The sequence below is a fragment of the Terrapene carolina genome, unplaced genomic scaffold (assembly GCF_002925995.2).
Source record: "Terrapene carolina triunguis isolate 2854851 unplaced genomic scaffold, T_m_triunguis-2.0 Scaffold95, whole genome shotgun sequence".
Classification (NCBI taxonomy): domain Eukaryota; kingdom Metazoa; phylum Chordata; order Testudines; family Emydidae; genus Terrapene; species Terrapene triunguis.
Genome location: NW_020664446.1, coordinates 39,654,943 through 39,669,569, shown reverse-complemented (window position 1 = coordinate 39,669,569; position 14,627 = coordinate 39,654,943). Strand labels below are relative to the sequence as shown.

Here is a 14,627-nt window from a genome sequence, read left to right as displayed (position 1 = left end):
TATGAATAAAATGGCTTCACTGTTGCCCACTGAAAGTACATACATGATACAAGCTTCATGAAAAGAGATTGAAATGACTGTCCCAGGGCACATTTGCTCTTTAGTGGCCACATAAGTCCTATTACTACTAGAAGTCATCTTGCTCAGACAGAGGAAAAAATATCCTTTACAATCCTAGTCTGTTAGCAGATGCAGCGATTTAGCCCTCTCTCTCTCTCTCTCTCTCACACACCAAAAAACAGGTTACAAATTCCACCCACCACTTTGTGTCTTTTAGCAACTTTTTTACTCAGATTTTCCTCTGTCCCCTCCTGATACAAAGACCTCACCTCAAAAATTCCTGTTCATGGAAAAGCAGTCCAACCTCCTCCAGTCTTCTTGGTTCAACCATCCTCTGTTCAGAAAAAGGAAAGAATAGTGTAGACAAGAGACTTATTTGTATTCCTGTGGTGCCTAGGAGCCATAGTCAGACGATGACCCCATTGTGCTAGGTGCTGTACAACACAGAACAATCCTTAACAGGCATGGGGGGTTCCCTTCCCTAAGATTTAGTGATTTTATCTCAGATGGTTAGACAGATAGAATGATATACAACATACCAAAGCACCATTGAATTAGCTAAAGGCATTAACTTAAACATGATAGTTAAAGGCAATCTCTGTCTTTTCCAAGGCACTAAGTGGGCTGTACCATTTGACTAACCAATTATCATCTCTTTATAACTGAATCCACACAGTCTACTCATCTTGGTCACCACAAAGGTTCCTTCCTTTAAGGAAATGAAAATTATCTAAATTAAAACTGTCAAAGTAGTTCAAATCAGGCCATATGGCAACACTTGTGTTAGGGACCAAAATATTTTTCTCCGCCACTCCTCTGTTTGTGATACCCTATTAACACACACAAGACAAATGCAGCTTTGATGGTATTATGGCCCCTAACTAAAGGTACATGTAGTTTGTAGCCTGAGACCAGCTCTGGAGACTTTTTACCAAAATTCAATCTCATTACAGATACAATTCCTGTGCATGATAGAAAGGGGCCAACAGATGTCAAAAGTTTGCACTACTGAATGCTTTTGTTTGGTAAGATTTGTTTTGCACCTAATCACAGTTACTTAATGATTTAATATAGTTCGTCTGTCAGCTTCAGGGTAATAACTGTTAAAAGCAATGAGGTAACACTAAGCATGAAATATAATTCTCCTCAAAAAACTCAATCATTTCAATACATTTCTAGTCAACCTTAAATTCAGGGAGTGATCTTAGAAACTGATGAGTACCTGTAACTTCCATTAGCTTCAAGTTGCAAATGTTCAGCACCTGGCTACTAAAAAGGCCTACAAAAATAGGTTTCACAAAATAAAATAAGGCTGTGTCTAAATACAGTTTCTTTCAGCTAATGCATTTTTAAAGTTAACTGCCCCTCCAATTTATACCAAGGCATATTACATGAATTTCTGCTGCCTTTAAATTATTCTTACTACAGGACTATTACTTCATTTAGATTTTTTTCTTACGAAGTTGCTTAAATTACTTGTATTTTTACAATAGACCAGTTCTATGAGAACTTTCATACAACTTACAGAAAGAGGGCTTCATTATGGAAATAATGAACTGGTAACAGTTAGGCCTCTTGCAAGACAAGTGTCAACATAACCGCATGCCATTGTGGGAATATATGTCCATCATTTTGCTTGAATGGTTGGTTTTCTGTCAGATGCTATAATATCGTGCAGTATTACTTAATGTTAGGCAATTCAACATCAGGTGTTTGAACAGATAGAACAGTAATAATGAAATTGACTATTTTAGACATCTATAAAAACACTTGCAAAAACATGGGGTTGAAAAAACAAGAGTACTGCGGTTTTGCAAAAACATTTTTATTTAAGCTAGCTTTCAAAAATATCTTTAATAAAACCACAAATATTGAAAAACTCTTGCCCTGCTGAACAGAAGTGCAAAGACCATAAGAAGAGCAACAGGGTATTACAGAGGAAACTGGTAAGCATGAACAGAACTAGAAAATAAGATATTCAGGTAACATGCCACATAGACAAACATTTTTAAGACTATCAATCCTGTTAAATTACATTGTTTTGCCACCAGCAGTCTCACCAGTTGGGTTCTGATGTGCTTACACAATTCAAATTTTGACAGACATATAGATCCCAAATAGTACATTTACAACCCTTATCTGGAGCACAATGGTAATCCAATAACCTATTTAATCCTAACTAAAATTTAGGAGAAGATTTAAAATAGTGTCACCAAAAAGTTTGTTTTCATCTCACTTGCTATCATATCTTCCCAGCCACAATGAATTGATGCACATGTGCTCTACATTGGAAGTCAGGAAGGCTGCAGAGATTCACTGGAACTTCGGTGTTCATTTGTGGATTGACATAAAGGCTAGAAAGTCAATAGATAACTATTTCTTTGCCTTCTTGGGTGCTGTTTTCTTTCCTCCTTTTTTGGAATTGTTTCCATACTTTGCTTCCATTTGAGCCAGAAAGTCATCTATTTCTTTTTTTCTATCTTTATTTCTGCTCTATAAAATGAATGAGAAATCTGTTTACCAAAAAGTCATTGTGAGATCCAACGTCATTAGAATAATCTGTATAGTTAAATAAGATGTTGAGATGTACTAAGAGAATATGGAAGATGCAATATAATTATGTAAAAATCTATGGTCCACCTTAATCTAGTATCTAAAAATAAATGTCAAGATAAAGGCTAGAAAAGGGCAACAAAAATATTAACTGATTGACAATGGGGGTGGGTTCCTGGAAAGAGGTAACAGACCAGAATTATATTCTGGAAAGGAGAAATGATCTAGGTATCTAATTTGTTTATACAAATACAGCATAAGAGACTCATAGTAGGCTCCCTTGCCATGAACTAAAATAGTTACAATTCAAAAATATAACCTAAACAGCAGTACATTTCCTCCGCCACCTCTACAAACATATCAGCAAGCATAATTCAAATCAACATCTTCACATCCTCTTCCAAAGCAAACCATCCCTCCTGTAGCCACCTCAGTGTTTTCTAAATGCCTACTCAGATGGGCCTTGCTGGATATGGGGAAGATCAGCAGATTCAGGCTATTTCAGATCAAGGCGGGGAGAACAGATGCAGTGAATTCCAAAGTCAAGGGTTCTTCATGCAACACCCTTTGTCAGAAACTCCCTCATATATACAGAGGGAGCTCAAAGTCAAAGTCAGGCACCTCCACCAGCCTCAACTGTGATAGTATGTCATGGGGAGTAACGCAATTCCTCAAACAGAAAAATCTCAGGTCACTTATAGCTTGCTCTTCAAAGGGGCTGAGCATGCAGTTCTCCTTGATTTCAATGGACTAGTGGCTGGTCAGCACTTCTGAGAAGCAGGCCACTGAACTTTATAGGTAAAAACCAATACCTTAAACTTCCACCTAGAAAACATTAAGCAGCCACTAAAGCTCTTGGAGTATTGATATAATGTGTTCACAGGAAGATCCTTCACTTAACTATCCAGTTACTATATTCTTCATAGCTTCAGATTTTAAATAAATGTGAAGTGTAACCTCATGTAGAATGCACTGCAGTTGTCCTACCTACAGGTGACAGAAGCACAGATCATAGCAGCATGGTCCACCTCAGGAAAAAAATAAAAATAAAAAAAAATGTAGCCTCCTGGCCAGACATGGATAGTAAAAAGCCAACTTGGTTGCAGATGTTCTTTTGTCCTTTAAAAACAGCTGAGAATCTAACTACATCCCTCAAGATGTGACCTGTGAGGATGTCTGGCCTTCATTTGTAATCAGAGGAAATTATAACATCTCTGCTAACTACAAGTTGCGTCTTAGAATCGCTAATATTCTCAGGATTCAAACTCCGCTTTCTTGCCCTTATTCATGGCCCAAATTTGCCTACTTGACAACACGATCTGGGATGGACAAGCTAGCTATATAAAGCTGGATGTTATCAGTATGAGAACACTTCAACACATCACAGTAACGAGTGGCCTCACATGCATATTGAATAAGGGGTGACAGACTAGATCCTTATGGTACCCAACAGGATAGAGACCTCAGGGCAGACTACCACCACACAACCTGTGGAATCTTTCAGAGAGTAAAGTACAAAGCTAATGAAGAACATTCGTGTCTACACCCATCAGGGACTGCAAACACATCAATGGTTCCTTTATTGTGGTGTCTATTCAGTACAGGTCTGTCGCATCTTAGGAGCATTTAACATGCGCGATTTCAGCTTTACGTGGTTGGCAAAAACAAAACAAAAAAGAGAAAAATAACAATTTAAATACTGTTTCTGTAGTGCGGGCGATTCCGCCCACCATTACACTCAATGTAAATTTGACTATATGCGATTTTCGCTTTAGGCGCTGACTGCAGAATGTAACCCCAGCGTAAGATGAGACAGACCTATATAGCAATTCCTAGGTTCCCAATCTAAACTTTCATGGTTTATTTGGGACCAGAATAAGTATAACTACAGTGAACCAGGTTATCCAAGTGAATTTATTAAATAAAATTTTGTATCATATTCAGTGTTAATCAGAGCCTTCTGAAGACAAAATGAAAGGCATAACATTCAACACTAGGACTCATATTCTAATCTCCAGTAGATTTTTTCCAATATGCAATAATCTGCAACCATATTAGCCTACTGGCATTTGGGCACCAAAAGGTAACAACTATCTGAAGTCAAAGACATAAAAATGCCTTCTCTACAGAGATCCTCAAAGCTTACTTGAATTAGTGCTTTCAAGTCATCTTCCCCATCACCAAGACCGAGTTCTTCTCTGGTCTTTTCTGCCTCTTTAGCTTCTTCTTGAGCCTGAAATAGTAACTAGCTGCTTAGACGAAAACAAACAGCATGTTATTTGACCAAAGTTTTATTACAACAGTTATTGAATACTTCCTTTTGTGTCTAAATACAAAACAGAGGAGCAAAGTAGCAAAAAACTCTAGTGGAAAAAGTTATTTGTTCAAAGTTGTTTGGCCTTAAAGTGTTGTCTGCATTAAACAAATGTCCAATACTGGTTCTGCTATTAGGAAATCCTACCATGTTTTTGCTTCTTCACATCTGAATTTTAACAACTTTTGTCATTCGACTATCAATAAAATTGCTGCATGCACTGTCTGGTATAAAGAATAAATATACAGTAGGATTCCAGAAGTCAGTTTTTTGGCCTAACATTATCCCTTTAGATTTGGGTCAAGAGACATTGATCTGCTCCAATATTTTGAACTTTGATAAGCTGTTAGCAAAGTAGGTATGGTATTCAAACAAATGAAATGCAAGTAGAAAGTAATATATAAGTGCCTATTATTGTACTGAACCCTTAGCAGCAAACTAAAGGACATGACATTTGAAAAACTAAGGCTATGTTTATATGTAAGGCTGCACCGCTGTAAGGTCTCCTGTGTAGCCACTCTATGCCGGTGGGAGAAAGCTCTCCTGCCGGTATAATTAAACCACCCCTAAGGAGTGGCAATAGTTATATCGGCAGGAGAACATCTCCTGCCAACAAAGTGCTGTCCACACTGGCACTTTTGTCAATGAAACCTATGTCAGTCAGAGGGTTGGGTTTTTTCCCACACCCCTGACTGACAAAAGTTTTACCAACTAAAGTGCTAGTGTAGACAAAGCCTTAGTTACCGTTGAAAAGACAAAATAGAAAGTTTCTAGACTTAGATTCAAACTTTAAGTCCAGCAACTCATGATGGTGTCTCAGTTCTTTCTTTATAAAACTCATCCTATGTTTTTCCAATGGGGAGAGAATTTGTACGTAAAGGAGGATTTGAAAAGACTACTTCCTGCCAAGTGTAAATATTCAATAATTTCCCCCTTTGACCCCTTGCATGTGCAGTAACATACCCTCCTTTTCCTTGCATTCATTTTTTGCTTAGACTCTTTTACAAAGACTTTGTAGGATGGAACTTCTCCAGAGTCAATGGCTTGTTGTATGATCTTCCTTATTCTTGGCTCATCTGTATAATCAACACACAGCACAGATTCCATAATTTTGTCTATGTCTCCCTTGAAATCTTCATATGCTGCTTTAACATCAGCCAGCTCTTCTTCTGAACCTTTGTACTTCTTTTCAAAGTCTTCAATATCTTTTATGGTGATCTGAAATTTTAAAAATTAAGTTAAAACATCATGAATTACAAGATTTATTTACCACAGAAGGCAAATTCTCAACATCAGATTAGAAAAGAAATTTAGATACACATTCAAGTTTTCCAGCCCAAAATTTGATGTTAAAATTATTCTAAAAAGGGAAATGAAGGTTATTCGCCAGTAATGGGAGTTCTTCAGGAAGGACTCTACCCATTCAAACTCATGGGACAATTTGAAAAGCAGTACTGTCATCTGAAGGAAGTGGGACATGGAGGCTCTAATAAACTGAGCATCCTATTGGAATGCTAGGTGTAATGCATAATGTCCATGTAGCAGCTCTGCAAATTTCTACAATGGGAATATGCTTAAGACATGTCAAGGAGGCCCTCGTTACTCTTGTGGAATGCGATCTACACTGAAGTGCTGCAGCTCTACTCCTGTAGCGATTTAAGTATAGACATACCCTAAGGCACTGAGGCTTGGTCTACACTACAGAGTTAGGTCCATGTAAGGCAGCTGACCGACCTAATTATGTCTGTGTCTACACTAGAATGCTGCTTCCGCTGAAGTAAGTGGCCTGCTACACCGACATAATAACTGCACCTCCACGAGGTTAGGGCGACGCAGTGTCCGTGTAGACCGGGGTGGGCAAACTTTTTAGCCTGAGAGTCACATCGAGGAATAGAAATTGTATGTTAGGCCATGAATGCTCACAAAATTGAGGTTGTGATGCAGGCTCTTGGGTGGGGCTAGGGATGAGGAGTTTGGGGTTGTAGGAGAGTGCTCTGGGCTGGGACTGAGGGTTTAGAGGGGATCAGGGCTGGGGCAGGGGTGCAGGTTCCAGCTGGGGGTGCGGGCTCTGGGGTGGGGCTGAAAGGTTTGGGAAGCAGGAGGCTGCTCCGTGCTGGGATTGAGGGGTTTGGAGAGTGGGAGGGGGAGTGGGGCAGGGGGTTGGGGCATGGGGAGAGGCTATGGGGTGCAGGCTCTGAGCGGTGCTTATTTCAAGCAGCTCCTAGAAGCACTGGCATGTCCCTTCTCCGGCTCCTAGGCATGGAGCAGCTCCCGACCCTCGGAGCAGGGCCATGCCGCGGCTTCCGGGAGCCGCATGGTACGGTCCCCAACCCAGCACCCCGGCTGGAGCACCGGAGCAGGGCTGAGCTGCGTAGTGCGGCCCCTGACTCGGCGCCCCAGCGGGAGCTCACAGGCCGGCTTAAAATAGCTCGCGAACCGGGTCTGGCCTGCAGGCTGTAGTTTGCCCACCCCTGGTGTAGATACTGTGTTACTTACATTGGTTCTTGGCTGTCATTCTTGTCAGTTTCATGGCTGCCTGGACTCAGAGCAGCAGTGCTTGGGCTCACATCTGGAGCCCTGAAACTGACAAAAATGACAATTTCACTGCTGGTAGGCTCCATGCTGTGAAATTGAGCCCAACCTGGGCTCACAGCTTCCCTCCCACCCCAAGTTATCAGCCAGCCACCAGGCTCAAAACTGGAGCCTCCACCCCAGGAGACAGCCTGAGCTGTGAGCCCAGCCTCGTTATTCTTACCAAGTAATACATACTTTATTTTAGTCTGATCTCCTGCACTTTGCAGGTCACAGAACCTCATCCACCCACTTCTGTAATAGACTCATAATTTCTGGCTGAGTTACTGAAGTCCTCAAATCATTAAAGACTTAAAATTACAGAGAATTCACTATTTACACTAGTTTAAACCTGCAAGTGACCCATATCCCATGCTGCAGAGGAAGGTGAAAACCCCCAGGGTGTCTGCCAATCTGACCCGGCATAAAATTCCTTCCTGACCCCAAATATGGGTTTCAGTTAGACCCTAAGCATGTGGGCAAGACCCACCAGGCAGATACCTGGGAAAGAACTATCTGTAGTAACTCAGAGCCCTATCCATCTAGCGTCCCATCTCTGGCCATTGGGGATTTTTGCAACTGGCAGTCGCCAATGGGCCACATGCCATTGTAGGCACTCCAATCACACCATCTCCTCCATAAACTTATCAAGCTGAGTCTTGAAGCCAGTTAGATTGTTTGCCCCCACTGCTCCCCTTAAAAGCAGCTACACATTCAAGTTGGAGAAGGGATACCAAGATTGAACTTTATCATTCAGTAACTACATTATTTTAAGAGCATCAGCCTCCAGGCTAACTGACTTTTGCATCACCAGCATCTCATGATAAAAGCCCATTGAAATAACTAGTATTATCAAGGACGCCTGAGAGAAGACCATGTGCTGGCCCTCTCCTTTGACACCACTGCAGTTTGAGATTGCCCCAAATCTGATCAAAGTACACTGTAAACTCATTGCAGTAAGCCACTGTTGATTGAACCTTGGTGAAGGCAATCTAGTGAGTCTATGTAGAGCCAATGGAAATTTCTCTGCCCACTATCTTCTTCTAGGTCCCTAACCATCACTTTTGCTCTTGGTTTACACCTGAAGCATCTTGTTGCTATAGATGAACATCTACCCAACTGATCAGTGACATGTTTTAATTCAGCTAGAGCAGGGTGAATTTGATTTATATCATGAGTCAGGAAGACTCGATTTAAGCATGAATTTCTGCATAAAAGTGCATTCTTGTTGGTTGTTATAACCTTAATACACATTCTTCACAACTCAGATCGATGTAGGTTTCATTTTTAGAAGGTACACACTACACATTTTTAAACTGATTTATTTTGAAAACTTTTCAGATTAGTGTTACAACTATATCAGAAAACGAATGACTGTTTGGTTATTTCATTTACCAAAGGTAATTGAAGCAGATATTTATGAAGTCATTGGGAGGTGAACTATCTCCAATTCAACAGGTTAATCGTTAATATTTGGAGGATTTTCTTGACATGCTGTATTAGGAGGAGATCACCAGACAGACATTTAAATTGTTTTAACTAAAACAACAACATTCTGTATTCTGGATTTTTTTCTTCAACGGCAAACAAAATATTTTAACAAAACAAACATATGAATTTTTGAATTTAGTTAAACATTCAAGTTTTTTAAAATCAGGTTTGTTTTTGTTAAAATTGTTTTTAAATAGTTAAAGAATTTTTTTTTTAAATAAATAAATTAAAATTGACTATGAGGTCGACATGAGAAACTTAAAATACTGGCTTCTGTAGCTAACTCAGTCGTCTTCAGCTTCCTTTTCCTGTTTGTTCATAATCTGGAAAAGAAAAACAAGCTTTCCTGCTTTTTCAGGTCCCAAATGATTTCTCAATTTGGAATGACTTAATCCAAAGGAAGAAAATATTCTTTCTACACCGGCAGAAGACGCTACTGCTGTTAAAAGTGAGATTATCACTTCAACAGTCTCTGAATCCAAGTGCTTAAGTGACTTCCACCAGTTCACTGGCGTGACTTTCTTTAAAACATCATCAGCAAACATATATTTCTTGAATGGTTCACCCTTAGCTCTGAAGTTTATTATAGTTGGCATTATGGAGGGATGATTGCTGGATGTCCATGTCATAGCCAACTCCTCTTCTTCAGCAGTTAAGGTTTGACCCTGGTACCGAGTATTGAGAATATTTGCAAGAAAATGAGCTGGAGATAGTGCTTGTGCCATTCGTTTTTTTAATGCTTGTAATTTAACTCTGTCATTGCATATCTCTCTTTTTAAGATCTCACTCAGTTCCTTCCAAATTTCAACAGCGTCAGCAATAAAACAGCTATTTCCCTGCATTTTGTTCAAGGCTAAAGAAATAGGCTTCAGAGTACTCAGCATGTGTTCAACATTTCTCTTAAGCCCAATGTTGAAAACTTTGGCTGTGACAGTGCCATCTATTTTTTCACTATTTTGTTCACAAACTGTCATCAGATTAGGCCAGTTCTTGATATAGTGCTCAAAACAGTCCACTACTGAGTTCCATCGCACGTCTTGTGGGAGAGTTAGCTTGGTCCCTCCCACTTTTTTCAGAGCAGCTGATGCAAAGTGGTTGTTGCGGAAGTATTTTGCAATTTCAACAACATTAGCCTTTATTTCTGGAACACCGAAGTCTTTGGCTAGGAGGTGCATCAAATGAGCACTGCAACCGTATGTTATTAGCTTGGGACTCTCTTCACGCTCTTCTAAATTTCTTCTCATCTTGGATACATTTGCAACATTGTCTGTGACCAAGCTGCGTACTAGACATTTGAATTTTTTTTCACAGTTTGTTATAGCTTTTCCTGCTACTTCTTGTAAGTATTCTGCTGTGTGTGCATTTCCTGATGTATCAATTGTTTCTGTAAGGAAGACATTCCCTTCTTCTGTTGTCACACAAGCACATACAACAGGATCATTGTGGACATTGCTCCACCCATCAAGACTCAGGTTAACAATTTCACCCTCTAGACCTTTTGCGCACAGCTCAATTTCTCTTTCATACACTTTATCCAGCAATTTGCCTGCAACATCTGCTCTGTTGGGTGGACTGTATCCTGGTCTTAATGACTGAACCATGTTAATGAAGTGTGGGTTCTCAATCGTATGGAAAGGAGAGTTTGTTGCATAAACAAACCGGGCAATTTTTTCATCAATTACCTCTTTTTGTAATCTGCTGGTTCTTATCACAAACTTATCTACTGTTGTTTCTGTGTGATGGAGATTTTTTTTTCTCTTTGCTACAGGTGATATACTGTGGCTATGTGACATGCATGATGTGACTGAAACACTATCATTGACAGATAACTCTGAAACTATAGAAAATGATGGTGATCTTGAAGGTGGATAGTCTTCAGAATCCTGTATGTTGAGGATGGATTCTCCTAAACAAAGTAAGTCAATACAGTTATTTAATTATTATTACCATACTGCTCATTTAGTATTACTCGTTGCATTCACTGACACTCAGTACTACTTTAAAGGTGAAATTGTAAAAGGAAGATCTGCCTATTTCAGCTATTTCTTTATCACAACTGCATCTAAAATGATAGTACCATAGAGTAACAACTCTCAAACGTAAGAATTCAAGAATAGTCCAGAAGGAAGACAGGCAGTCCGTAAGAAAGAAGTATGAATTTAAACAGTTTACCAACCTGGAGATCCTGCATGGTCAGACATGTTCCTTTCATCATCTTCAATGCAACTTCCTCCTGAGAAGGAACACTTCTCATGATGTTGTTTCATTCGGGCAACCAAGCCTTGCATTTCTTTGCTGCACTGTTTGCATTTTGCACGCATGCCTGTCTTACCCACAGGTAGAGGAACTTCATTAAAATATTCCCAAACTGGGTCTCTTTTACGGCCTGCTGCCATTATAGGTTTTCCCTTCTAGTGAGAGAATGGTAGAGCAACAGAATTAGCAACTGCCCAGGACAGTACAACACTAGGGCAGATATGGTAGATACCTAGAAAGAAAACAAGTTCCCCTTAACCAGGGCCACAGCACTTTTAGAGCATGCACCAGATGTAGAGATCATTCTCTAGCAATTCCAGACACATCCTCCCTTCCAGGAGCACTAAATCTGGGACTCACGCAGTAGCAGAGCTAAGAATTCCCCTAGGTCATTAGCCCTTCACTGCAACAGCGCCTACCTTCTTGAAGAGCAGTCTCCAGTATTCCTCCCAGTCGCGGTCCTGGCTCAGAACGTCTGACTCCTCATCTACAATCCCCTGCTCGTCATACAGCGCCCGCTGGTCCTGGTCACTCAGTACCGCATACACCTTGCCTAGGAACTGAGGAAACAACCGTCACCCTCCGCAGCGAGTCTCGGAGCAGCGGCTGCCTCCCCCTCCCACTGGACAGCCACGGGAAGCAGCCTTCGCTGCGGCGGATTCACGACGCTGCTCACAAGCAGCTGTGGCCCTACAGCTCCACACGGCTGAGCCCGAGCTCCGCCTGGGCCGGGGCACTTACACAAAGCGGCTATCAGCATAACAGGGGCCAACAGCGGTGCCCACTCCTGGGGAGGCGGCAGGGGTGCTCGGCCCAGGGGGCGTCTCTCTTCCCTTCACCACCGCGAGCTCACCTGGAAGTGCCGGGTCGCCTCCTCCTTGCGGTCTGGGGCCGCGCGGTCCGGATGGACCCGCAGCGAGACCCTGTGGTAGCCGCGGCGGATCTCGTCCCCCGAGGCCTCCCGTCTGACGCCCAGCACTTGATAGAGGTCGGCGGCGCCGAACGCCGCCTCGCACTGCTCCAGCAGCCCCATCCCGCCGCTGGCGCCTCGTTAGCGCCGCGCGACTAGCTGATCCGTTTCGCGGGCCGAGTTTGGCGCGCGCGCTACGTCTGCGACCCGCGCGGCTTTACGGCCGGGTCTGGAACTGCCGCAAAGACGCGCAGTTGAGGCAGGGAGCGCAACTAAATTCTGCAGCCCTTAGCTGTCGTGAATACAGCCCCGCCCCCAGGAAGTTTCGCGTTACACGGCGGGCTGGCCGCTGGCAGAGACTGGCCGTCCCTGGGACTTCCCCAGTAGGAAGCGGGACTGGCCGCTGCCCACGGGTCCCTGCCCTGTGCGTCGTCCCAACACTCAGCGAGATGTCCGCGCCCAGAGCGGTGCGAAGCGCAGGGCCGGTCTGATTCACATTGGCGCCGCGCTCAGCCGCCTGACGCACTTTGTCTGTCTCGCGGCTGTTACTGAGCATGCGCGGTACCATCTGCAGAAGGCGGGCCTCAGTCCTAATGACCGTCTTTGCTGCTGCTCGGGCCGGGGGCTAAACGGAGGGGAGGCGGGAAAGTGATTGCGCACTGGGCGTTAAACAGCTGGAGGAGGCAGGGGAAGGCGAGGGGCCTAGGGGCAGGACGGTAACCACAAGGTGGGCGTTATCTCGTATGAAATCCTTCTCCAAGGCAAAATTTCACTGTTACTTTAGGTTTCAAAGTAGCAGCCGTGTTAGTCTGTAGCCGCAAAAAGAACAGTACTTGTGGCACCTTAGAGATTTCAGATGCATCTGAAGAAGTGGGCTGTAGCCCACGAAACCTTATGCTGAAATAAATGTGTTAGTCTCTAAGGTGCCACAAGTACTCCTGTTCTTTTTACTGTTACTTTACGTGCTACAGGCTCACAACACCACTAGATTCATACTTCTGCTCTAACCTCGCCCAAAGAATCCATGTACCTAAAACAGTTGTACATTCCTATAACATTCAATATCATTTTGAACTTCCAGTACTATGATACCCACTTCCTTTCTAATGAAAGACTTACCCATCTTGCACAGAGAAGTGTACACTTTATTACTTCACGGGTTGTATGTATAGATGTTTATTTTTCTACTGAGTTTATACTTTTAATGGCATATTTTAATTTCATAACCTTTTACATGTACTACATATTATTATAATACATTTCAGTAATGTTCTTCATTGACACATTTACCGTTCTGTACTGCCAAAATCAAGGATATTTTTAAAATGAATTATCCAGTTACTCCTGAGCATTGGTTGGATAGTAGGCATAGTTCAGATCTCATCTACTGTGTCTTTTGGAGAAACTAAAGTGCCTTATGTCTCCACTATGTTTTTACAGTGGGATAGCTAATTCATTTATTTACCTTACTAGTTAAACCACATTTTCTTAACATGGACCACAAACTATAATGCTGACAGATGTTAAATGAATCATTATTCATAGTTTGACAATTCTGATACTGATTCTGTGGCTAACACTGCTTCTTTGCCATGAAAGGTACTTGCATTTAAGTATCTGTAGCCCCCCTCCCCATCCCATTTGTGTGGGTGTCATGGAAAACCCGTTAAAGCTAAATGAATTAACAAAAGCTTTTCCCTCCTTAGTTTCCCTTATTCCCTTCCCTTATTAAGTGTTTGTCTACATGGTGTCACTATAAATATGTGAAGTGAATGCACATAAGTTACAGCACCTTAAACTTGCATGGATGCTCTCATTCAGAAGTGGCCTTAGTTTTGACAGTGGCAGTCAGGGGAACCCCACTAGTGGGGCAGGCTCAGCCCAGGCTGAACCATAGCTTCTCCCTTCTTGGAAGAGCTCAGGTTTCATTTTTAAAGATGTACACATATAGCATTTGTGGTTGGAAAGCAATGTGAGTAGAAAGGCTGACAAGAGCGGAGTAAAATACACCAGACTCTGCTGCAGGGTGTTAATGCTAAAGCGTAATGGTGACACATCAGAAGCCAACACTAACTACCATAACTTGGTCACGTCAGCAAGGGTTTCTCTCATTCCTATAGCACCTGGCCTATACTGCTAGATAGTGTGGTCATTATCCACTACCCTCTCCCCCTCCACTATCATTCCTGTCCTAACTACAGCAATTGCATGCATCAAAGTGTAATATCAACAAAATATAATAGTTTAGCAGTCTTAATATGACTGAACAGCTAGAAACAGTAGGAACAAACATTATATGCAATGTACTGGATTGAAGAGTCCTCTATCATCAAGTTTCTGCTCCCCACGTAGATACTTACAGACTAATAAAGTCACCTCTTCATGTTCATTTTGGTAAAATAGATATTAAATAGATTGAGCTTGAGTCTGTCACTATAAGGCATTCTTATAACAATCAATCCTTTAATCATT

General features: G+C 41.9%; 1 protein-coding gene across 1 annotated transcript; it reads right to left on the bottom strand.

Annotated features, from left to right (window-relative positions):
* Positions 1-1,869: 1,869 nt before the first annotated feature.
* DNAJC9 (DnaJ heat shock protein family (Hsp40) member C9) lies at positions 1,870-12,706 on the bottom strand. The gene is made up of 5 exons (XM_026651106.2): positions 12,099-12,706; positions 11,665-11,805; positions 5,891-6,145; positions 4,760-4,846; positions 1,870-2,553 (listed from the first exon to the last, which is right to left on the bottom strand). Exons 1-5 carry the CDS (start codon positions 12,276-12,278, stop codon positions 2,434-2,436), a joined length of 783 nt encoding a protein of 260 aa, XP_026506891.1. The 5' UTR covers positions 12,279-12,706; the 3' UTR covers positions 1,870-2,433.
* Between the last annotated feature and the right edge of the window lie 1,921 nt (positions 12,707-14,627).